Source organism: Solea senegalensis, unplaced genomic scaffold (genome assembly GCF_019176455.1).
Source record: "Solea senegalensis isolate Sse05_10M unplaced genomic scaffold, IFAPA_SoseM_1 scf7180000013710, whole genome shotgun sequence".
Classification (NCBI taxonomy): domain Eukaryota; kingdom Metazoa; phylum Chordata; class Actinopteri; order Pleuronectiformes; family Soleidae; genus Solea; species Solea senegalensis.
This window is the reverse complement of record NW_025320873.1, coordinates 114,692-138,045: the sequence shown is the minus strand read 5'-3', so window position 1 is coordinate 138,045 and position 23,354 is coordinate 114,692. Positions and strand designations below refer to the sequence as shown.

At 39.4% G+C, this 23,354-nt stretch overlaps 1 protein-coding gene across 7 annotated transcripts; it reads left to right on the top strand.

The window, feature by feature from the left end:
- The first annotated feature begins 4,103 nt into the window (after positions 1 to 4,103).
- On the top strand, positions 4,104 to 22,802 carry myrf (myelin regulatory factor). Of its 7 annotated transcripts, none has more exons than XM_044015612.1 (28): positions 4,105 to 4,308; positions 4,427 to 4,689; positions 11,596 to 11,686; positions 11,811 to 12,158; positions 12,699 to 12,760; positions 13,321 to 13,531; positions 13,662 to 13,741; positions 13,934 to 14,048; positions 14,919 to 15,114; positions 15,210 to 15,286; positions 15,560 to 15,670; positions 15,771 to 15,876; positions 16,810 to 17,010; positions 17,225 to 17,333; positions 17,541 to 17,650; positions 17,778 to 17,938; positions 18,022 to 18,094; positions 18,185 to 18,267; positions 18,362 to 18,424; positions 18,513 to 18,596; positions 18,736 to 18,803; positions 18,930 to 19,004; positions 19,086 to 19,313; positions 19,490 to 19,583; positions 20,211 to 20,273; positions 20,381 to 20,486; positions 20,613 to 20,687; positions 20,777 to 22,802. In XM_044015612.1, the coding sequence occupies exons 2-28, from the start codon at positions 4,644 to 4,646 to the stop codon at positions 20,855 to 20,857; spliced, it is 3,117 nt and encodes a 1,038-aa protein (XP_043871547.1). In that variant the 5' UTR covers positions 4,105 to 4,308; positions 4,427 to 4,643; the 3' UTR covers positions 20,858 to 22,802. The 7 variants fall into 7 exon arrangements, with proteins under 7 accessions (XP_043871542.1, XP_043871541.1, XP_043871547.1 ...); XM_044015610.1 differs by having other exon boundaries at positions 13,662 to 13,762; XM_044015611.1 differs by having other exon boundaries at positions 4,106 to 4,308; positions 13,662 to 13,762; positions 15,771 to 15,861.
- The last annotated feature ends 552 nt before the right edge of the window (positions 22,803 to 23,354 follow it).

The following is a 23,354-nucleotide window of genomic DNA, read 5'->3' as shown; positions in this document are numbered from 1 at the left end:
CTGGAGCTCAATGCAGTCTGCAGAGCAACAGCAACCTGTACTCAAATAAACAAATATATTGTTTGACAAAATCTAAAGAATAAAGAAAGGTTTTAAACATTTTTGCAATAACCACTTAAATAATACTTGGAACCCCTTATCACAAGGTATGGCCTTAAAGTGTAGACAGCTCCAAATATAATGTGTTTCTTATCTTCCTTTCCTTTCCTTTCTTTTCCTGGTTGTTGGTTCCTATAGACAATAACTGATGTCACAAATCAGAATAAAATCATCAGGAGTTAAAGATAATTGCCTTCATATCTCCCATTTCTGTAACCTACTTTTATATGTAATAAATAAAATAGAATGTAATTTGAGAACTTTTTAAATAATACCGACGCATATTTGAAACCCCTCAGGCCTTGGTAAGGAAATGTGTGTCAGTTCTAAGCAAAACATCTTTACTTTCCTCTCCTCGTGTCATAAAAAAACACTCAATTCTTCTTAGAAATAATAGGCACTTTTAAATTTTACACAGCATCCACAGCATGATATGTATGGTGTTGGAAAGCATAGACCTGGCATCTTCTTTGTGACTGGCCTCGACTAGATGGAGTCACTGGGTTGAATGAAAGCAGAGCAACAGTGTGGAACATTGCCCGGGTTCCAGTGTCACCGGCTACTAGGTATGGCCACTCTTCCTCTGGTTGTAGTTTACTGCCCATTCAAATAAATCCAGATTTTATTTTGTAGATTACACACCCACTAGAATAAAAACATTTCAGCAGAAATGTAAAATGTATGATTACAAATGAAAAGCACATTTGACCACACACCGTGTCTGAGCTGCAGTGACTGAAATGTACGTGAAGTTTTCGTGTGTTTGGCTGTTGCTCAAGCAAATGCTCTCACTCCTTTGATTTTGTTTAGAAAGTGGTTACTTTGGAAACGTTATCATTGGGTTTGATCATTAACTGAAGCTGTCAGTGCTGAGAAATAGAATATTTCAACAATGTGGGGAAGGGAGTGATGAATATCCTAACAGGATAAATGAAGTGCTGACGCTCACTGCTGAGCAGATATTCATTTGTCCTGTTGAAGCCAAACTTAAATATTAGTGCTGCTAGTTTGGTCAGTGTGCAATTGATAAGATTTTATATTATACACATGGTTGAAAATCCCTCTGTAAGTACAAAACCCACTGACATGAGTCTGCCCTCTACTGGAGGAAAAATTAAACTGTTCAGATAAACAGGCTTTAGTACACCAAAAAGTCAGAGGACATAAACAAAAAGGGCTTATTTAATCAGAAAGGATTGATCTTAAACACCAAACATATGTGAAATAAATAAACTATTCAAAATCAAATTTTCCATGGATTTTCTTTGTATCTATTCTGGGAGGGAAATTGTGACGTATGGTGAAGGTATACAGTATCACGTCTATGAATGTAGAGGTCAATTATTTAAACAACATCTACAGGGAATGGACAGATCACTGCAACCCTTAACAAATATATGAATGAACAGAACAGTCACTGCTTTGAGTGCTAATTACGTTGACATGTCATTATCAAGATAAATGGAGCGTGTAGGCCAATCTCTTTATGTGAAGATAAGCCTATTCATGTTTGACACCAGATATTATGATTTACCATCCTCTCATTATAAGAAAATATGTTGTGATAACATAGTTAATAAAGGCTTCTTTAATATGCTACAATGAATAAACCCATGGAGTGCATCCATGCAGAGTCCCAGGAGTCAAACTTGAATTGTCTTCTCTGTTAATCGTCAAAGTGCCACAAATCTTAAATTGTTCTCTGGCAAAAGGTTGTTATTTGTACCAGCTACGTTAAAGTTGTATTCACATTAACTGAAATCTTGCAAAAGCAAAGTATTTTACAATGAGGAAAAAAAAAAAACAGATGTATGACTAAAACCAGACTTTGCATCAGACCTCAGCAATTAACTGATATAATTGTCATTAAATGTTGGTTATAATAGTGTTGATAAGTTATTGTTTTTCCAACCCAGTAATTAAACGGGATCTTTATCTCATGGTAAACATTTATGACAGTGTTACTGTATATGGCATTGACATTGCTTGACTTACCTTCATTCTTTGTAATCTAAAACTTAACCTACACATCTTTTTGACAGTAGGTGTCAATAATGAAGTGAATGATGGCTAGTTAGTGTAATCAGTAACACCTGTTACCTGTTTTCCTGCTCAAACAGGTGCTAAAGACCATTAACCATTAATTAATGTGTCCACATAATATGACTTTGTGAACAAATTTATATTCACTCAGTGTACAAGATGAGACATGGGTGAGTACCTTAATTTCAAGACTTACTCTAACCCTTACCCATACTTACTAATGGCCTAATCCTAATCCTGACCCTAACCCTAACCTTAACTATAACCAGTTACTGCCTAACCACAATTAAAATCTAACCCCTAAACGTAACCAATTATCTTAGAAATGAGGTTCTGCCTCAGTAGGACCAGGTTTTGGTCTCCATGAGGACTGCTGGTCAGTGTCTATGCCATAAAAGGTCCTTGAGAGGTGACACATACAAGTACACACACACACATACAGTATATACATGAGGGCTATATGAGTTAAGAAATACAGAATACCAAAATGAACTGCTTTAACATAGCCAGCTGTTTCATTGTCCCATGCAGCGTCTATCTGTTTCTCTTTCTTGCTTGTCCTCCGAAACAATCTGCATAGTGTGGCCAGAAAGAGCGGAGGCATTGTTTGGGTTGAATGGAGGAAAAGCTATGGGGTGGAGGAGTGGAGAGGGAGATGCTCCAGCTGTGGGGGAACAAGACAACACAACAGCATCTCACATGTGGGTGAGGGCTGTGGAGGGGTGGGGGGGCGTCCCGGCTGTGGGGGCTGCACACAGTGGCATTGTTATAAGGGGGGTGGGATGCGGCTGATAAGGTTGAGAGAAATGGATCATTCCCTCAAATCCTCCCCTTGGGAAGCCTTGACACAAACCATTCCTTTTGCTGGTTGTTTAAGATGGACAAATCAAAACGTCTTAAAAACGCAACTTTCACTGGATCATGTATAGGATTTGCCACTTGTCAGTATTTTATATGCACATGCTCCTCTGTTTGCTGTTTTAAAAAAAATGTTACACTCAAGTAAAGTCAGTTTTATCAGTATCCCAGATCAACATTTTCCTCTGGGCTTTCAACATGTTTTATCCTCAGACCCACTGTGAGGCTCAGAAACAAACACCTTCTTTCCACTAAAACTATATCTGGGTAACTGTCTTTGTTATGTGGGTTGTGTATCTGCCACCTATATGTGGGTGATATTTGACTGTGTTCTCCTTGACAAGCTTGATAACTTGAATTATTTATCTATCTCTCTAAATCTCTATCTATCTATCTATCTATCTATCTATCTATCTATCTATCTATCTATCTATCTATCTATCTATCTATCTATCTATCCAATCATCTAAATTCCATGAGACAACAGAGGTGAGCTCTCTCTTCTTCTGATGGAACGACAAACCTTTCATATTTGTGATTGAGCCTCTTTTTTTTCCCTCATAAAACATACTCATAACTTACTTGTGATATTATTTATCACACTTTATGTGTAGGATCTCTATTGTGAGCCTATATTGTGAAAACCTGGTGAAAAAATGGTGGCCCCTGTAGGCTCATTTTGGGGGAAATTTAAATTTCACTTCTGCCAATTGAAAATAATTTCACATCAATTTTACACAACGGGATTTCGAATTGTAATGTTTATGAATTATGAATTCACACTCATTTATCGACAATTATGATGATATTTCGTTACCTATTTTGAATCAGAACAATGAAATGTACAATTGAGGAGGCAAACAAAGGAAAGTAATTGATCATTTAATTCAGACATTACTGAAATAATAATACATTGATTGTGACAATAATTGGGTCATGAATGAATCCTCCTTGAGACGAAAATGGAATTTGGACAAAAGCAGATTAATTAAAAGTAACATTAACTGCATATACGTACACTGTAAACTGCTGTGTGCGTCCCCACGGGCAAACTTTCTTTTTGTTTTTTTTCGGCTGCAGCCTGAAGCGCACGCACATCCCTCACCTGCTTCATCTGCTCTCCTCCGACTCTACATCCTGTCTGAGAGCGAGAGGCAGAGGAAGAGTAACAACTTCACAGCCTCGGGGAACCCTTTTTAAGCTACTTTAACGCTACTTTTTATACATTTATTACACTTTTTTTAATCCCGTCGTTGCCTCCACTCCTCCCCACGGACAGATGATACTTCGTTGAGAGTAGAAACGGAGGTTTGTTGATTGTTATGAAGGAAAAAGCTCCAACATTAACGTTCTCCCGTGCGCTTTTGTTGGCGCTTTAACACTAACTGTACACTTGATTTACATTTTTTTTTTTTTCATTTTTCAGCCTCAGGAGACACTGAAGCGTTTGACCACAAGGACAACAGTGCCAGGAGACAAAGTCCTCTCAAGTCCTCTCAATGAAAATGAAATAATCAAATACGATTAAACGACGATTTTAATCTGGATTCCGTGATGTACATGTGAACGTTTCCCGGATCCGAATTGCCGTCGTTCGGACGACGGGAGACGTTTGATGGATTTTTTATGTGGAACCCGCTAGGATGGACGTGGTCGATGAAACAGAAGCGTTACAGAGATTTTTTGAAGGTAAGAATATCTCATTTATAATGTTAATAATGTCGCTGTACTCTGAAATCGTCACGCTTTGAGGAAAAAGTCGTTTTAATGACCTTCAGAACCACTTTGGTTGGCAGTGTGTCGTTATTGTTTGTTTGGTTTGTTTAAATTGGTGCCTGCACGCATGACAGGTGGTTCACGTCATATGATCAAATACATGTGGATTTTAGACATTAATGTGTGGTATTCAGTGTCCTCTAGACGAGTCATCTTTAAAAACAACATTCAGGTGTGGGGAGCTAAAGTGCTGGTGATGGGTAACAGATCACGTTAAAACTGGGAATCCTCTGAAAAAAAAGGAAAAGAAAAACCTGGAGGAGGGTGGGGTTGAGGGTTGTAAGGGTGCAGGAATTTAAGTCAAGATAAATGGCGTGTTTTGCAAAGATACTGTGGCACAGAGTGAGTTAGAGACAGGCATGCACGAGCAGTGCACTTTTAAGCAGTGGTGTGGTGTAAATCATAAAGTAAATGACCATCTTAGCTCTGAACATCAATAAATTAAATTCATTGTACATAACCAAGATATAATGTTGTGTATCTATCAAAACATTCACCAGGTTTCCCACACATTTGATTATTCTTCTGAATCATATTTACCAACTGATATGACCTGGATGTTGATGGTTGCCTGAATTGAGTTCAGTTTAATCTGAGAATAACAATGACTCCATGAAACTTAGTGTGTCTGCCATTTTCCTGCAGGAAAATTCCACGTAGAGTTTCAACTTTGTTTATTGTCAAGGAATTCATACAACAAAACTCAGTTTGAGCTTCTGTGTTGATGTTGGTGTTTTGTTTTGTTTTCAGAAAGTGTGAAGTATTTCAGGAGAAGTCAAGCATGTTGTGGTAATGAGTTATCTTTAGAGAGACTTAACACTTTATTTGAGTATACACAGAGTGTTGACTTAAATATACACAACCATCCGTGACTGTCAGAGGTTCCTTGCCATTCTGACAGGAATTTAGTGTGTTTACATTCTTGCTTTGGGAGTTGGAGAGATGTTCTTACTTTGGCTTTATTTCAGCCATTCTTGCTTGGACTGAAATGTCAACTTGGCCATTAAGAATTTACAGTAGGTGCAGCCTTCAATGATTATTTTCCAATTCAACTTTCTCCCCTTCTCATAAATAACCATAATTATGTGTATATGCACTTTTTCTTTAGGTTGCAGGTCTTTAAAAAAAGACTGTAGGTCTGTAAAAAACATCAAGAAAAGGTCATTCTTGTGTTTTCCATTTGTCAGAAAGTCTGTTTAACACACTGAGGCGCACGCACACAGCACTGTAATGAACTGTGTCAGTGGTAAACTGTGCTTTAATAGGATTAGTGAAATATGTATACATTCACACTAATGCATGGTGTACATTCCTGGCATAGCCTTGGTGGCTGTTAAAACACAATGAGGAGAGACCGGTGTTTCTCCTCTGGTGCTTGGCCTTCTCGGGGCTCTCCCTCTTTCTGACTCCATTAGAATGACAGTGAGCAGACGTGGTGAGGAGGTGAGATAGAGCAGACTCTGGGTGGAGGGAGACTGGCCTGTTGAGAGAAACACAGCGAAACCACCAACCCCCTCAAAACTTGACCTTCTCCTCTCTGACTCACTTCAACTACAAACAGTTATCTCGCACCCACAGAGCCACGCATTTATTGCGGTTACGTTGTGTTGTTCCAAGTCATTTCACCTCCTTACACGACCAAACACTTGGTTTTACCTAACCCCCACACCTTTGGCATGCTCTGATGACAACATTTTAAAGATAAGTGAGAAAAATATTGCTCTCAAAGAATTTGTTTTTGTCACCAAGACAAATGGATGGAAAACACATAGAAACAAAGGCAAAGAAAACTCTATTTAAAACAATTAAAACAGGCATATCCAAAGTCTGGCCCACGGGCCAATCACGGTCCTCAGTCAGATTTTGTATGGCCTGCAGCTTCAGTTTTACAATTTATTATTTATGGCCCGGGACGGTGTTGAAACTAAGCCGTGACAGACAGATACATCCATCCTTTATTATGATATCTGACTCTATGATGTGACAGAAAGGCATATCATTTAAAAATGATAATTGTGACAATGAAAATAAAATGATTATAAAACAGTGCTTTTTTTGTGTAACCTTTAGTGTCTGAAGGTACCATTGGTCCCCGGAAATCTTCACATGATCAAATCTGGTCCTTGTTTAAAGAAAAATTTTGGACACCCCTGAATTAAAATGTCTGAATTAAAATCTCCCACTTGCAATTAACATGACCATTTTAATAGTTTAAACGAGAGTGCCTTGGTGCTTTTCTTAGACTGTTTCTGACCTGTGTCATAGTCTACAGCAATGGTTAGGAATCTGTGAGTGAATCACAGTGAAACTATGTGCGTAGAGGGCAGAAACTAACATTTATTTTATTATTCTCTCAATGTATTATTCGCTTTCTGTAAATTCTGTAAGCAGATGTTGAAAAATGTCACTGGATAAGAGGAAATGTGAGCTAATTACGGCACAGGAAGAAAGTTTAGGAGTCTTCGTACATGTAGATGTACATAGAGATTTATTGAGATGTTTTTCCAGACTTGTTGCTCAACTGACTTACAGAGCCATCACAGCCCCAAAATCAGTTGAGCAGATGATGATCATTCAACTGTATCTGCCAAGAACCTGGACCGTTTTCACCTCCTCACCATTTAAGTCTGCAAATGGAAAAGTTGTGCTCTTGCTTAATATTTGCCTCTGACGAATGAACTTTCATTACTCTTGATACTACATCAGAATTCAATCAGAAAAATCAGACGTCCCACGTACTCCCGTCCCGTAATAGTTTTGAATCAGCAGTGGCTGCTCAGATTTACGGGGGTCAACAAACTGAAACGGGCAGAATATATTGTTTTTGAGCAGCCAGGCTTACAAGTCTGTTTTATTTTTTCATCGTTGCTTTTCACTCCCATCAGTGCAAAGTGCCAGCTGAGTGATATGCACGCAGTAAATGTTGTTTATGATAGAACTGGGCCTTTAAAGAGAGTCTTATGGGAGGATTTGTGGATGTTCTACACGTCACCATATACAATATTATATTAGCCAGAAAGTATTGCTTAGCCATAATTACTTGTATAATAACACTGGTTAAAAAATATACAAATATGGTTGCACAATACGTCTGCTTTTTTCTCCAATCAATTTCCAATCCAATTTTTTTTCATAATCTATATTTTCTTCTTTTTCATTCTTCTCCTTCCTCCTCCTGAACCTTTCTTTGTTTTCGTCATGTTGAGTCTCTCCCGCCTCATTCTTTCAGTCTGTAGCACAGGCCCTCAGACTCAACCTCACAGTTTTTCCCAGCTCGTTGTCCCTGTCCCGGCCTCGTCACCCAGTAATCTCCTGAGCCAGGTCCACCGGTGCAACCAGTGTGCGACAAGGGCTGTGTGTGGTAGCCTGGTACAGCTCTTTCTCATGACTGGGAAATAATCCTCATTATTACGCTCTCCGAGCCTTTGTCACACACGCACACATACGCAATATGCTGTTGCACATAGGCATGCACACACACACACAGACACACACACAGACACACACACACACACACACACACACTAGTTACCCTGATCTGAAATGTTCAGTTCTGCAGGAGAAAGTCTTTTAACCCGAGTAGGGAAACATGTGAAAAATTGAGGGGCATTCCTCTTCTCATCTTCTGTTTCAGGTGCTTTCATCTCAAGGACATCAACATGCTTTGGCTACGCGCAGGTATTCTGCTGCTCTGTATGTTCTGCTTCTCATTAGTTGTAATTTATTAGTCCATAGCAGTGCTCTTCACTCCTCAGTCAGTCTTGTAAACTATAACTCTTTGGCTTTGTCAGAATTCTCTTACACTTTTACTCTCTAGATTTTTCCTTTCACGTTTTACCATTTGTGTCTTGTTGAAGTATATTTGAATGTTTAATATAGATTCTTTTGTTTCTGGACTGGCTGTGAGTGACATTGTTCCTCTACAGTGCTTGTATTGACATTGGTGAGATCCAATGGTTTCTGTTTAGGAGGTTGTTGCGTCATGGACTAGTCCCAAGTGCTGCTGAGGAAAACAGATAAATAGAGGTTAAACAAAGTGCATCAAGGTGTAGGACTAATGCTACTATAAATATGTCAAATTATTCTGTACATTTTTATTTCTTAAAAACAGTGTTTGTATGCAATGTGGTATTAAATATCTAGAAAATGTGTCCACAGTATGTCCACACATGTTCTGTGGGTGCAGCCGAGTTTAATCTGGTCTAATATTTTGATAATCACATGGACTTTGTTCCTCTTTAGTGAAATACTCTGTGTTTAATTATTTACACTTACATAAACAAATACGAATCTCATTCAGAGGCAAAAAACAATCAGTGTAAAGTGAGACATTAAGACGGTAAATAAATCATTTTGTTCCGTTTTTATGTTTAGTGTAGTTTCCTTGCCTGTCAATGGCCTCATCATTGTATTTATTACACTCATATTTGATAGAGAAAGCTTTAAATTGAGACAATTTCAGTGTGTTCTATTATTTCAAACAACTTGGAAAGGAAATATTTCATCACATTTGACTGGATGATATAAATCAACTCGTGGTTAATGGGCGCTGACACACTCAGCCCTCTGTTTGTGTTCATGTTAGATTATTACTGTGCTGACAACTCAGGCATTGAAATGGTGGCATAACGTACACACACACACACACGGGCATTCATACACACACAAACAAGTATACACACTCCCATGCGCACAGTTGCTTACACACACACACACACACACACACACACATTGCCCTCTCAGCCATTAATCTCTCAAAAGGCTGGTCTGTATCGAAGTTGGACTGACAATCATTTCACTGTTTCTTGTTGAACACAGCTGGACAGAGAAAAACATAGAGAACAGGGAAATGTACACATCCAGTTCACAGCAAGTTAAACATAACTGCGTGGTTACTGTACCATAACTTTTCTTAATTGATTAAAAATGTGACATGGCAGCACATGTTTGTAGATTAATAAAAAGGTGGCAACTGAGATTTCTTTTCATGGAACATGTTGGTCGAAAGTTACGAAAAGTTACGAAACAGTCTTCTTGAGTCCAGTTGTGGGATCATTTTAATAATGAAAGCTTTTTGTTTCTTTAATTAAGACATTAACATAACTTGATCAAGTCCAGCTTCTTAGTTTCTTTATACATGGTCTTGTTTTACCAGCAAATTGTCCTGTCTTAATGTAACATCAGCCAACACACACAGTGAACACCTTAATTAACATTTTTTCATTTTCTTTATGTTAGATACAATGTGTTACTATAACTTAGTATAAAGTGTAATACCCAAAATGACCAAATACACTGTGGTGCTCAGACAAACAAACAAAAGCACAATTAGGTCATTTGAATAACTGTTTTGCATGTCTGTTATCTCCAGTGTTGAACTCATGTCAAGTCAAGTCAATCATATTTTGATTTGTTTCATATTTTCTTCACTCGTTCCATCCTTGGACATCAAACTCTCTCTTTCTTGCCTGCACGCTCTTCAGCCTCCATGTATCTGCCCTCCCCTTTCCTACCATGCATTGCTCTATTTTTTTTTTGTTATCAGGCCTGCCAACTTAAATTTACTGCCTATTTGGGTGGGGTGCACATCTGGATCTTATTTAAGGGGGGACCATCCAGCAGTTCTCCCCTCACATTGGCATGTATTTAGAAACATTAACCATCTGTTTTCTTCCAGCAGTGTGAAAATGCTTGCTCAAACAATACAATTTAAAATGAAAATGATTATAATGAAGGTGATGGGAAGGTTTATAATATAATTAGTGTTGTTCTGAATATGTGGATTTGTTGCCTGATGGTTATGAGATGTGTGTGCTGCTGTACTCTGTGATCTCTGGGCTTTGGTGGAACAAAGTGTGTAATTTGTAAGTGGATATAGTCCATTGTGATAAACCGTAGCAGTGTGTGGAGAGGAACTGTGACAATAACACTTTATGCCAAGGACAATTCAGGGTTTCTGAGGTAAAGTGGGGCAAAAAGTGAGTAGAAAACTTATGCTAACACCAAAATTCTTTGCATTCCCAACTGAGTAAGTGCTTAATCTATCAGAGGAAAAAAATGAACGTGTGTGTGTGCGTGTGTAAGAGAGAGACTGGGGTATGTCTGCCTTCAGACTTTATACCTTGTCCTTATTCACCTTCACACCCTCCCTCCTGCTTCCCCTCTTTTTTCTCACACTCACTCTCTTTCCAGCATCTGTGGTTTGAGACTGTGACCAGCAGCAGCTTTTTAAAGTCCTAAAAACCTTTTTCTTCTTTCTTAACTCAATCTAACATTTGAGATAAATGATCCGAAGAAATGGTTTACGTAAAAAAGTTACTCACGCATTTCTAGGTATAGGCAATATAGGCAAGTGCTTGTTCTTTATGTTGGTGTTTTAAAGATTAAATGGGGTCATGCGTTTGGGATTTGTGAGGCTTTGGCTATCAAAGGGGTGAAAGTGACCCTGAAAAAGACTCTCTTGCTCTCTCCCCATATATGTGTGTGTGTATGATCTGCTACTAACATATTTAGAGTGTTGGTCATTCCTTAAACCTTAATCTTTAAATTCTCTGTTAGTCAGTCATTGTATAAAATAAGATACTTTCGGCATGAACTATAAATGTATACATCATTCAAATATGCAGTAAAGTTGCAGTAACGTTAGTTGTACATGAACTGAGATCATGTGTAATTAGATGAGACTAAAAACCACACGTTTCCACGTTATAAAACTAGATCTTTTAGTCGCAGTGTGTGGACTTACTGAAAGATTCCCGCTGTTAATTCCCAGATTCTCTCTGTCTCCCCCTCTTTGTTCCCAACCCTCCCTTGTCACAGGTCATGATATTACCAGTTCTCTGGAGCCAACCAACATCGACACCAGTATCCTGGAAGACTACATCAGCAAGGAGGACGATAGCACTGACATGTCAGTGGGGACTCAGCACCAACCACGCAATGTCAAAACAACATGCACCGACTGAATCAGGTCATGTCGTTACACAGGAATTATTTTTTTCTGATAAGGCTCTCTTCTTTTTTTTCCCTCCCAGCTGTTTCTCAGAGGTCCACAGCACCCCTGGACAAAATTACTCATCTCCCCAGGCAGGAGTGTCCTCCTCTGGGGGGTTGGTGTGTGGTGTGAGCCCCCCTATTCCATTACGTCAAGGAGCCCTCCCGCCTGGGCCCCCTAACTGTCAGAACACCTACCCCCCAGGTCCATCCCTGGGCCTCCGACACAACTACCCCTGCCTGGGACAGCAGCAGCAACAGCAGCAGCAGCAGCAGCAGCAGCAGCAGCAGCAGCAGCAGCAGCAGCAGCAGCAGCAGCAGCAGCAGCAGCAGCAGCAGCAGCAGCAGGCACACGTCAAGCCTGAGCACAGGGGCCACTACGCTCCAGGGTGAGCACAATACCAAGGGGGAGGATGAATGGGTGTAAAGGATGGAGGAAAATATAACATGAGTTGCTACTCAGGAATGCTGATGAAATGTTCAAGATACTAAACACGACATCTGAAATGAGGCAGAAATCGAAACAGGTGGCACAGTATGTTTCTTAAAGTGTGCAGCAACACCAGAAACACACCATACATTGGATCTATATTGCAATCAATACTTCATTTGGCATCATTTGTACAAATAAAGCACTGGCTCGTCAAGAGGGGGAGGGGAATTGATAAGAGGCTGAGGAAGAGAGTCAAATTACATCCTAACAAAAAAAAAGAAAAAGGAAAAACACAACCTGAGTAACACAAGCTTTTCTAAAGAAAAGTCTTCACTTATTCCCAAAAGGAAAGTTTCTCCCAGAAAGATTATGGTAAAATACCTTTAATTGTCCTATTTCAGCAATGAATGATGATCTGCTTTAGAAAGGAAGAAGAACATAATTGTATTTGGTAATATAACATTTATTGTTTTATGGTTTACTGATTTTTTTGTAGGACACTACCGGAGTCTCCCCCAGACTCCAGCTCAGAGCCGTACTCTCCACAGCAGGTGAATGGTAAGTATGAAAAAAGATGGTGTGAGATAAACTAATCAGTACCTCAGCCTGTCGACTGCATTATATTCAAGGTGTGTCTGGGTCACAGCAAGTCACAGCCAAAGTCAATATCTGTTACTCATCACTTTATTGTATTTGACCAGAGTGTAAAGGTTAGAGGTAAAAGTATGTGCAAACAAACGTAATTTATGAATCACATTTTTACAGGTGTTGTTTAGGAAAAAAAAAGAAGAAATATTTAAATTCAATTTTCACGTTTCTACAATTAATGAATCAATTTTTGGCTTGTTTCAACATACAAATTGAACAACAACCACTCTCCTAGTCATTATGTTCTTCTTGCTGCTGTGTTGGTCATGTCCATTAGTGAAAAAGTGTGGATTAGTATAATCTGATGGGCATCCCTCCAGGCTGAAACAGTGGAAAGTACGTTTCATCAAGGTTGCTGCGAAGTAGAGGAAACTGGCAGGATGAAATGTCAAGTTCAAACCTGAGGAGGAGAAAATGCATTCTGTAACCAGTCATGTAAATATTATTATTATCGCTGTTATGTCTCTTAGATCATCACATGATCAGGACCATGACGCCAGAGAACATGTGTCACATGACTCCGACGCCACCCCTCCACTATTCCACCATGCATCGGGACATGTACCTCAAGCCTGAGCCCATGATATCACAGTATACTGTCGGTCCTGCCACAAGTGCAAGTGGAGACATGCAGCAGACGCAAATGCTCCATCAGCTGCTGCAGCATCCTCAGGGGCAGGAGTGAGTCATGATGATAATACTGTATATACAGGTGGTTGGGCGGTGTTGTCCAGCTTGGATCCAACAGAAGCAATTATGGGAAGGAGTCATATTGTGTACAACTTCTGACTGTTTCAATGTCCTCTTGCAGAGGCATCCCTGTTCACCAGGCCAAGAAGAGGAAGCACTCAGACTCTCCTAACAGCACCCTCAATTCACAAATCATCACAGGTATCATCAAACAAGAACCAGGTAGGCAGGCATCTTTCTTCTGTTCCTCATCTCCTCTACTCCACGCCCACCTGCTCTTACCTACCCCTCTAACTCTCACACAGATAAAGACTTTTGCAGAGCAGGTGTACACATTTTTAACTTTCGTTGGCCTCTTTTTAATTGCTGCTCTTTCAAACGTGTCTGTCACAGGTATAATGCAGGATGCCGACAACTCCTACTTGGACCCAAACTATCAGTGCATTAAGTGGCAACCTCACCAGCAGAACAAGTGGACACCACTTTATGACGCAAACTGCAAAGAACTGTGGGTGGAATTTATTTTGGCATAGCTGCACACTTTGAGATCTTTATTTTGGTACAAAAAAAGAGCTGAAATCAAACAGAAATAAACCATTTATAATTGGCTGGATGGATAACTCAGCAAGGTTTACAGTGGGAGAGGCAACGGAATAGCAGGGTTGCAGAGGTCTATGAATTCCTCAGAGGTGAGCCATGTGGGGGAGTGAAGGAGCACAGGGTTTCGACTAAGAAAGACAACGCAAAGAGGGGGTAAAGGGATAAGTTAGTGTATGTCTACTTGTGCTTTCTAATGCCAAAAAAGAATGAAGTATATAGGGAGGAAGGTTGAATGAACTCACAAGACCTTCCAGATATGTTATCAAAACCACCTGGTTGCCCATCACACACCACACCTATATAATAGTACAGAGGGTTTTTATTTGCTCTAAATTAGATTCAAGTCAGTCAGAAGATCTTAATCCTCTGAGTACTTTTTTTTTTAATATTTATATGTATTATTACAGTCATGTCAGTTAGATCGCTCATCATCACACATCATCTTAGTGTAGTCCACACAATACACATAACCGAAAGGGAAAGCGGGAGAAGCAAAATCTTATCTGCCCCCATTACCCACAGAATACATATATTCATCATACAATACATAATTTCATCATACTAATTTTTATTATTTATTTATTTTTTTCAGTATTGTTGTGAAAAAAAAAAACCCAGGGTATGATGTCACTGATATTTAACGATGCCAAATACATAGTGTACATTGCGTGTCGTCTTGTATACATGTAGACTCTCTGGAGTCCTGGACGTAAAAAAGATGCAGATATGTTTCTCGTTCACTTTATTAATGTTTCTTTATCGGTCTCCCCATCCTCAGGCCGATGCCAACCTATCGCGTCGATGCCGACAAAGGCTTCAACTTCTCCTTGTCTGATGATGCTTTCGTTTGCCAGAAGAAGAACCATTTCCAGGTCACAGTCTACGTAGGCATGCTGGGCGATCCGAAGTACATCAAGACAAGTGAAGGCCTGCAGCCAATCGATTGTTTCTATCTCAAACTCCATGGAGTAAAGGTGAGTGAAGGCAAAACGTCAAAGAAACAGATAATCCTAATTAATAGGTTATTATGGTAGAACACAGTGCATTCTAATTCTCTCTTTATTGCCAGGTGGAGGCCATGAATCAGTCCATCAGCGTGGAGCAGTCACAGTCTGACCGCAGCAAGAGACCCTTCAAGCCAGTGCTGTGAGTCTGGACACCGTAAAACATTAAAAAACACAAATGAAATATTTATGTTCATATATTCATATTTAAGTAACGTAAGTTTAATTAATTAACATTTTCCTCAGAATGTGTATTGTGTTTCCTTCACCTACACTGAAGGTGAAAGAGATTTTAACGGTCAGAATGACTTTCAGTGTTTTATGGGCCTGTCGCAGACTGCAGATCTGGTCATCTGTCTTTTAATTGTAGAAAGATTATTCAGTTTTTAAATGCCTGTGATTTTGTTTCTCACAGCATCACCTTGCCCTCAGAGCAGGTCACAAAAGTCACAGTGGGGCGGCTCCACTTCAGTGAGACCACAGCCAATAACATGAGGAAGAAGGGCAAACCAAACCCAGACCAGAGGTGATGTATATGTCAAGACATCATCATCATCATGTGACTGACGATGGTCCAGTGAAAGCTTTAGTAATCGCATGTTCTTCAATGTCTCTTGTCCTGGTAGGTATTTTATGCTGGTGGTGGCGCTGCACGCTCAGTCCCACAGTCAGACCTACACTGTGGCTGCTCATGTGTCTGAGAGGATCATCGTCAGGGTAACGTCTGGCCATGTCTGTCTGCCTCCTACAACAATCATATCCCTTGTGAATTTGTACCTTTCTCTTAGTCTACTGTACACACTTTTCCACACTCTTTTAAATCCTTTTCTCAGCACATTTATTCTCCAAAATGAAGTGTTTAAAAAGTATGAAGCAAAGCGTGTTGTTGCTGGCCTGTAAAAGCCATGTATGAAACCCCAGAAAATTCAATATGTTTTTTACTTATTCATTTAGCATTGCCACTTTCCTTCACTTTATCTATCATATTAACAACCTAATTTGGATGCACATGGTTTTAACTGCCCAGTGATGGTATCGACATGACATTGCTATGTACAACTAACTTTGTAAACCTATAACTGCAAATATCTGAAAAGCTATTTGAAAGCCATTTAATAATGTTCTTGTTTTTGATTAATGTGTGGAGACCACCAGTTTACAGCTTTGCTGATTTAAACTCTATTATAAATTATAATAACATCAAGACACACTTGTGTTTAAGGAAGGGTTTGATATATGGTGGGAAATATAGCTATTTGCTTCTTCTTTTTTACTCTTATCTGTACAATCGGTGCGTATAATAACCAGCATATGTAGGCTTTGCACAGCATGAAGACTAGCAATGAGCCTGTCTCTGTTCAGAAGCAAACATAAATTATTCCGGTACTTAAGGGAATTATTTTCACATCCATTTATCTCAGATACAGGCTCAAGACAAGAATATCCCTCTCCTGTTGCTCAGAATCACAAGTTATTGATCATACTAACATTTTACCCTCATCAAATCTACCTTATTTTTTCTCAAACTATTCTTTATTATTTACAAATATAATAACAATAATAATAGTAATATTGCAGTTTTATACATTTGTTAATTTCAACTGCTTTTTCCCCAGAAATGTCTGAACCACAGTTTCTCTGTGCTCTGTCTTCTCTCTGATACAGGCGTCCAACCCAGGCCAGTTTGAAAGTGACAATGAGGTGTTGTGGCAGCGTGGCCAACTACCAGACTCCGTCTACCACCACGGGAGAGTGGGCATTAACACCGACCGGCCGGATGAGGCCCTTGTCGTCAATGGCAACGTGAAGATCATGGGTTCCCTGGTACACCCATCGGATATCAGGGCCAAAGAAAATGTCCAGGAGGTCAGGGTGACACTCAGTGTGTGTGTGTGTGTCACTGTGTGCCTCATATGCTTGTCACCCCGAATCATGTCGTACAAAAACACCCATGCCTCAACATTTCCCTGACTGGGTGGTTTTGTCATTTCATTTGACTTGACCAAGCATTGTCACAATATGCTGCATTGTGTTTTCATACCATCTGCATGCATGTCATTGTCACTCTGCCTGTGTGTAGGTCGACACTACAGACAATTTGAAACGGATTTCTCAGATGAGGCTGGTCCATTATCAGTACAAGCCAGAGTTTGCTGCCACTGTGGGCATAGAGAACACTGCAGACACCGGTAACAACCTCATGAATAATATGAATGATTACCTCTATCATCTCTCAGTGTCTTTCTACACTTTATATCACAAATTCATCTTGATGTCTTAATATTTGTCTTTTGCTCTATGTGCATCATTATGCAGCCGTATCCTATATCCATGCATGCTGTCATGCTTTTGGTGGTTTTTCACTGAAGTGCTTCCTTCCTTATAACCTTCCCTAGGAGTGATTGCTCAGGAAGTCCAGCAGATCCTTCCTGAGGCAGTGAAGGAGGGGGGTGATGTTGTGTGTGCCAATGGAGAAACTATTCCCAATCTTTTGGTTGTCAATAAAGTAAGGAACACACACAAACACGTTCTACTCCTGACACAAAACATGTCATTGTGTATTTGGACGAATGTAAATGCCAGGTCTACACAGGGCCCAGGACACGCTGACACCTCCACCTTGTATTTTAAAGGAACGTATCTTCATGGAGAACGTGGGGGCAGTAAAAGAACTATGTAAGCTAACAGACAACCTGGAAACCCGTATTGATGAACTGGAGCGCTGGAGTCGGAAACTGGCCAAGCTGCGTCGTCTCGACAGTATGAAGAGCACTGTGAGCGGAAGCACTGTCAGGTGAGAAGAGCAGCTGTGAATGTTGAGAGAAAGCAAATAGTTTGAGTAGAAAAATAATTGCTCTATTACTCTCTTTTTTTTAGCCAATCAGGGAGCTATTTTAGCAGGACAGGAAGTGGCCCACTCAAGAAGAAAACTGTCAAACCTGGGAGCAAGGTCTGTAATAATGTTTGGTGTATTCTAAAGGAATGAAATACACCAGTGAGCATGTAATCTGTATTTTCTTTCCTTTCTTTGTTGTTGCAGAACTCACCTCCAGATCAAGGCTGCCTCAGTCAGAGGTTCATGCAGGGCGCCATCCTGGCACTTGTCATTGTCATGGCCTTCAGGTAAGACTGAAAACATGTGTATGACAAGGTATTAGTATGAAACATGTTCTGTCTATCACACTAATGTACTGTATCACTGTTTGTCTCCATGCAGTGTCATTTCCATGTCTATTCTTTATGTGCTGACTCTCCACCACAGAGGAGACGTCACAGATGAGTATGTTTTCCTCTTTAAAAATCAGACTTTAGTTCTTCTCTTCTTTAATAGTGTACAGAATAATGACATCTGTCCCTGATTTCCATAGCTATGTCCCTTCCTGTGTTCTCTACATCACTTGGATGCCCATCTTCACTGCTTCTGTATCTTTCTGTCCACCTGTGTGCCCATGGTACGCTTTCAAGAGCTGACTTTCTCACAACTTGTTTCTGATCTACACTTTCAGTCTTTTTTGTCATTGCTTAGTTAGGTATTTCTGCTTCTCTTCTCTGAGAAATGCTCCTGCTCTACTGTGTTATTACACGTTGCAGGTCCAAAGCTGCTCTGGGATCTTCACGCAAGAGTCCATATATTCCACTGTCCACCACCCCTGCACCTGGTGAGTGGAGAGCTCATTTCAGTGACCTGTGGGGTCTAACCTTTCAAATCACAGTCAATAAGAGTTTGAAAACATACATCTCCTCAGAGTTAAGTCTTTTCACACATTTAATTACAAATCCTGCAGCGTGCTGTTCAACTACAACCTTAAACAACCAATCAACTACAGGTGTGACACCGAGCAGAAACCAATCCACCACAGGTGGGTCAGCAAACATGCAAAACGTGTTTTCATGGGTTATTTATTTGTCATCAGAGCAGGTTAATTTTCCTCCTTCTCCAGATATAGGAAGCCTTGTTCCAACACCTGGCATTACCAATAAGAAGGCCAAGTCTAGAATGATGGACAAGGATGGCCACAGCAGAAACCGTCTGAGTCACACCTCAGCTCCTTTGTACTTTGCCAAGTCCAAAAAGCCAGCCCCTACAGACCAGGACGGCGCAGGTGCTACCAACCGTCTGCCCCGGGGTCAGACAGTGCCACGTAGACAACGCAGCCTGCACATGAAGGGTAAATCCACAAACATAGCCCAGACGTGGCTCTTTCTTGTACACACATAATATGCAGTATGCAAACACTGTTGAACCATTTGTTTAACAACAGCAAATAAAGCTTTGCTGCATGCTGTACAAAGGAATGCTATGGATAATACAGCGGCTCATAATGCAGTTTTCTTACTTCTGCAGGAGAAAGGTCAGCCCCCTCCCTGACTAGTCTACATATTGTGGAAACAAACCAAGAGATTACAGCACAGAGTTGCGCAACACCCATGAGCTGCAGGTAAATATACAATGATGTTTGGCAGATTAGTGACAAATTAAAGGAAAAATCTAGATGCAGTGCCTTATTAACAAAAAAAAAACCAAATATTTTCAGTGTATGTTGGCTGCAGGTCTCATATGAGATATTCCCTCATTGCAGCCTATTGGACAATACCAGCTGTCAGTCACACTGGTGCTAGGCTTTATCATCTATTTTCCTCTACATGGGAACTCAGTTTACAAAAGTGTTATCATGTTCTATTGAAGGAGACCTGAAAGTAGTTATTTAGACCATCAACAGGAAGATGTTAACTGACGTTGCAATTCAAGTTAGGCTCAAAGTAGGCTCATTTTCCCATACTCTCCCATGCAAATTGAGTTCTTTTTGCTACCAATGGAGTTGCCCCCTGGTGGCTGTTCAGCATATTCTTAGTTCATGGTTGGTCTCACCGAGCAAAAGAAAGACTTATCCACTTTTTTATTACATGGTATATGGTTGAGATCTGATTATTGTGGAGGTGCTAACATATTCAAATTATTGTTATGTTCAATTTTCCTTGTGTTTGTGTTGTGTTGTTTTTTACTGTTACAGATTGTATTCAGATATTTGTATGCTGACCTTCCTTTTTCTCTGCATTGATTCTAGCTACACAATATCACTCCATGGAAAAAGAAATTCCTCCATCTCACAAATAACTTTATACATGATGTGAGTATACATCATCATTTCATTTTAGTGAGTCATGAACATATTTCACAAACGTATTAGAATGTTGATATGAAATAGCAGACCCACAAAATAACAATTCATTTCAGGTCCACAAACATTGTGTGGGTACAACAATGTGGTGCCACGAAGGGACGCTTATGCCCCAACCACACGGAGGCAGAGCTCTATGGTGGTCAGAGAACGTCAACAAAGGTACGTTATACTACATTTTAATCATAATCCCCTGTATAATTAAAATAGATTTTCTTATTTTGTCATTTTGTGTCACTCAATTCAAGTGAGTTATTCATTATTTTATGCTTTTTATTTTTCTCTCAGGGGACTCGACACCTGTGGTCAGTGCCTGCGCTCTCTTCCCAGGACGTAACCTATCACTTTCGTGTCTCCCTGTCTGTGAGTGTGGACACCAATCATTTAATTTGAGTGAAGGCACCGTGTGGAACCGATTATTGATTGTTTTCCTTCATGTGTTGCATTGACAGGGTGAAGTGCGTTGTACCACTGATGCAGAAAACTCATCGTTCTCAGACTACCATTTTCTCGTTGAAAGCAGCTGTGTGTGAGGAAGAGGATGATGTGTTCAAGTGTCTTTAGATGAGCCACATTTCTCCTACCATTTACTGCACATTCAGTCATGTTGCAAAAGTGTTTTTTGAGTTTGACTTATTCTTGTATATTATATTTAAAGAGATTCATTATGGAACCAACTATATACCACTGTCCCCACCATAATCCCCTCCATATGTAGGTGCACTGAGGCATTAAGACTGGATTTTCAAACACTGTTGACATTACTTTTTATTTCTGTCTGTTTAGATAATTGTAACTTTTTTTGTGTGTCAGAGTTCACTGCTTTACTGAAAGCAACACCTATGAGTTTGTAGCTCAGGTCATTACTGATCACTGTGCCTTCTATACTTAATATAAGCCATATTTCTTTTCAGCAGATAATGTAGAGGTGACACGGCATCTGTTTTTGTTTAGTTTTATAGAAGATTTTGTATGTACACTGAAACCAGTCTTAACTGACAACAAAAACAAGTTTTTAATAATTCTATACACTGGAGAGCAGACGTTTGGTGTCTGCTGAAGGCCTCAGTAAATGGTTGCAACTCCCTGAAAGTATACCTCACTAGTGTACACTGGCAATCCCTGGGTCTCTACAGTGGGTCATTGTGTTTGAGACTGCTCCAGTCAACTACACTGTCTACTGTCTCCTTGTGCTGCATCTGACTAAACACTGTACAGAGAGGAAAATACTGTGTCGTATATCCATCTCAACTGTGGCGCAGAATGAGACGTCAGATTGTTGTGTTTATAACAGTTTATGCAAATGACTCCAACTAAAAAGACATTCTCATGAACATTTCTTATATGAAGGAGTCCATTTTAAAAAAAACATTCACTGGACCGCATGCGATACGACTGGATAAGTAAACAAGTCACTGGAAATGTTGAAACACTGACAGTTCTTTGCATCTGATAATGAAACTGCAACAAGTCCAACACTGACAATATTTCAAAAAACACTGGGATAGCTTATGTTGCATTTGCTTACTGGACAGAATGCTGGTATGGCAGTAGATTAGGTTATTTCTAGTGCATGCCCAATCATTTAAAATTATACATCTTAGCTTAGAGGCAGTTCAATGTAATTGCATTTTAAGTACGCACACTGCAGAGATAAAATTGGGTATGATTCACTGGGTATAATTTTGTGTATTTCTCTGTATGTTCTGAATACGTTTCCTGTGCCTATACAATTAAGAATATGCAGTGAGTGATAATTGTCGATATACCTGAAAATTGTAAATTGTTTTTGTTTCTGTTATTGTGTCTTGTTTTGAAAGCATTCCTGACATACTCTAACCAACTTCCTTTTGTCAAAATGAAATATATTCCATGTGTCTCTATCCAGCAGGAAAAACACAATTATGTGTCTCAAATATCACTGGGACAGACAGCAACAACTATCAGACAAAATGTATGCAGTGCAGTGTTCATGTGCTGAACACATTGTTTGGTATAATTATTATGACTTAACCTGGGTGAAGTACTGTTTTTTGCTTATTTATACTGCACCAGCTAGCATAATGAAACCACTGTAGCACTTTTTGCCCTGTATATACAGTATGAACTGCATTCACTCTATCCATTTAGTTCACCCATTGGTTTCGTAAATTCCAGTAGAACTGCTTTACATGTAACTGTATAGCTTCATTTTGTTACTACCACTGCTCATTTTATGTGATGTATTTTGTGAAAAAATGTTTTTATGGTTGGTATTTTGGCTGCTGTAATATCAATGGTGTATTAACTTTTAGCTGTTGGAATTATGAACACACACACACACTGCAACAATGCATTTCTAATTTTAGCACTGTTTGTTATAAGAACACGTCATAAAACTAAAACTTGTTGCCTATTTTAACATCACTACCTTTTTTTAGTCAATTGTATCATTCAATTTTGAAAAACATATCATCCAAAAATAAACTGTTAATACTATGATTGCATGCAGTAAATACATTTGTGATTGAACTTTCTCCTGTGTTTTATTATTATAATAATAATTATTATTGTTATCATTGTTATTATTATTATTATTAGTAGTAGTAGTAGTAGTGGTATTTGTATTAGTATTAGTATTTCGGTCTGAACCAGTTCCAAATGTTGTCCTCTAGATGGCAGTCGAGGATAGATTAAGTTTTAAAATGAGTATATGGGGAGAGTAATGCCCTGAAATCGTCCTGTCAGGTTATTTTTTTTCTGTAAAGCAAGGCCCTCACTAAAATTATTCATAAAAGGTTTATTTTTAGACTACAAAAATCAAAGGATTTTATACTAAAGTGATAGGCAAATATACATGTATCATTTTCTGCCAATAAGCCCCTTCTAAATGTTACATTTTGGACTTTTAATATAGATAGCTTCATAGTGAACATGTGTATAAATATAGTGTTTATTCATTTATATCAAGCACTACACCAGTAGTCTCAAATTTAAATAAGCTTGGGGCCACTGAGCATCTAGTCTGGTCATGTGGGGGCCATTCAATTG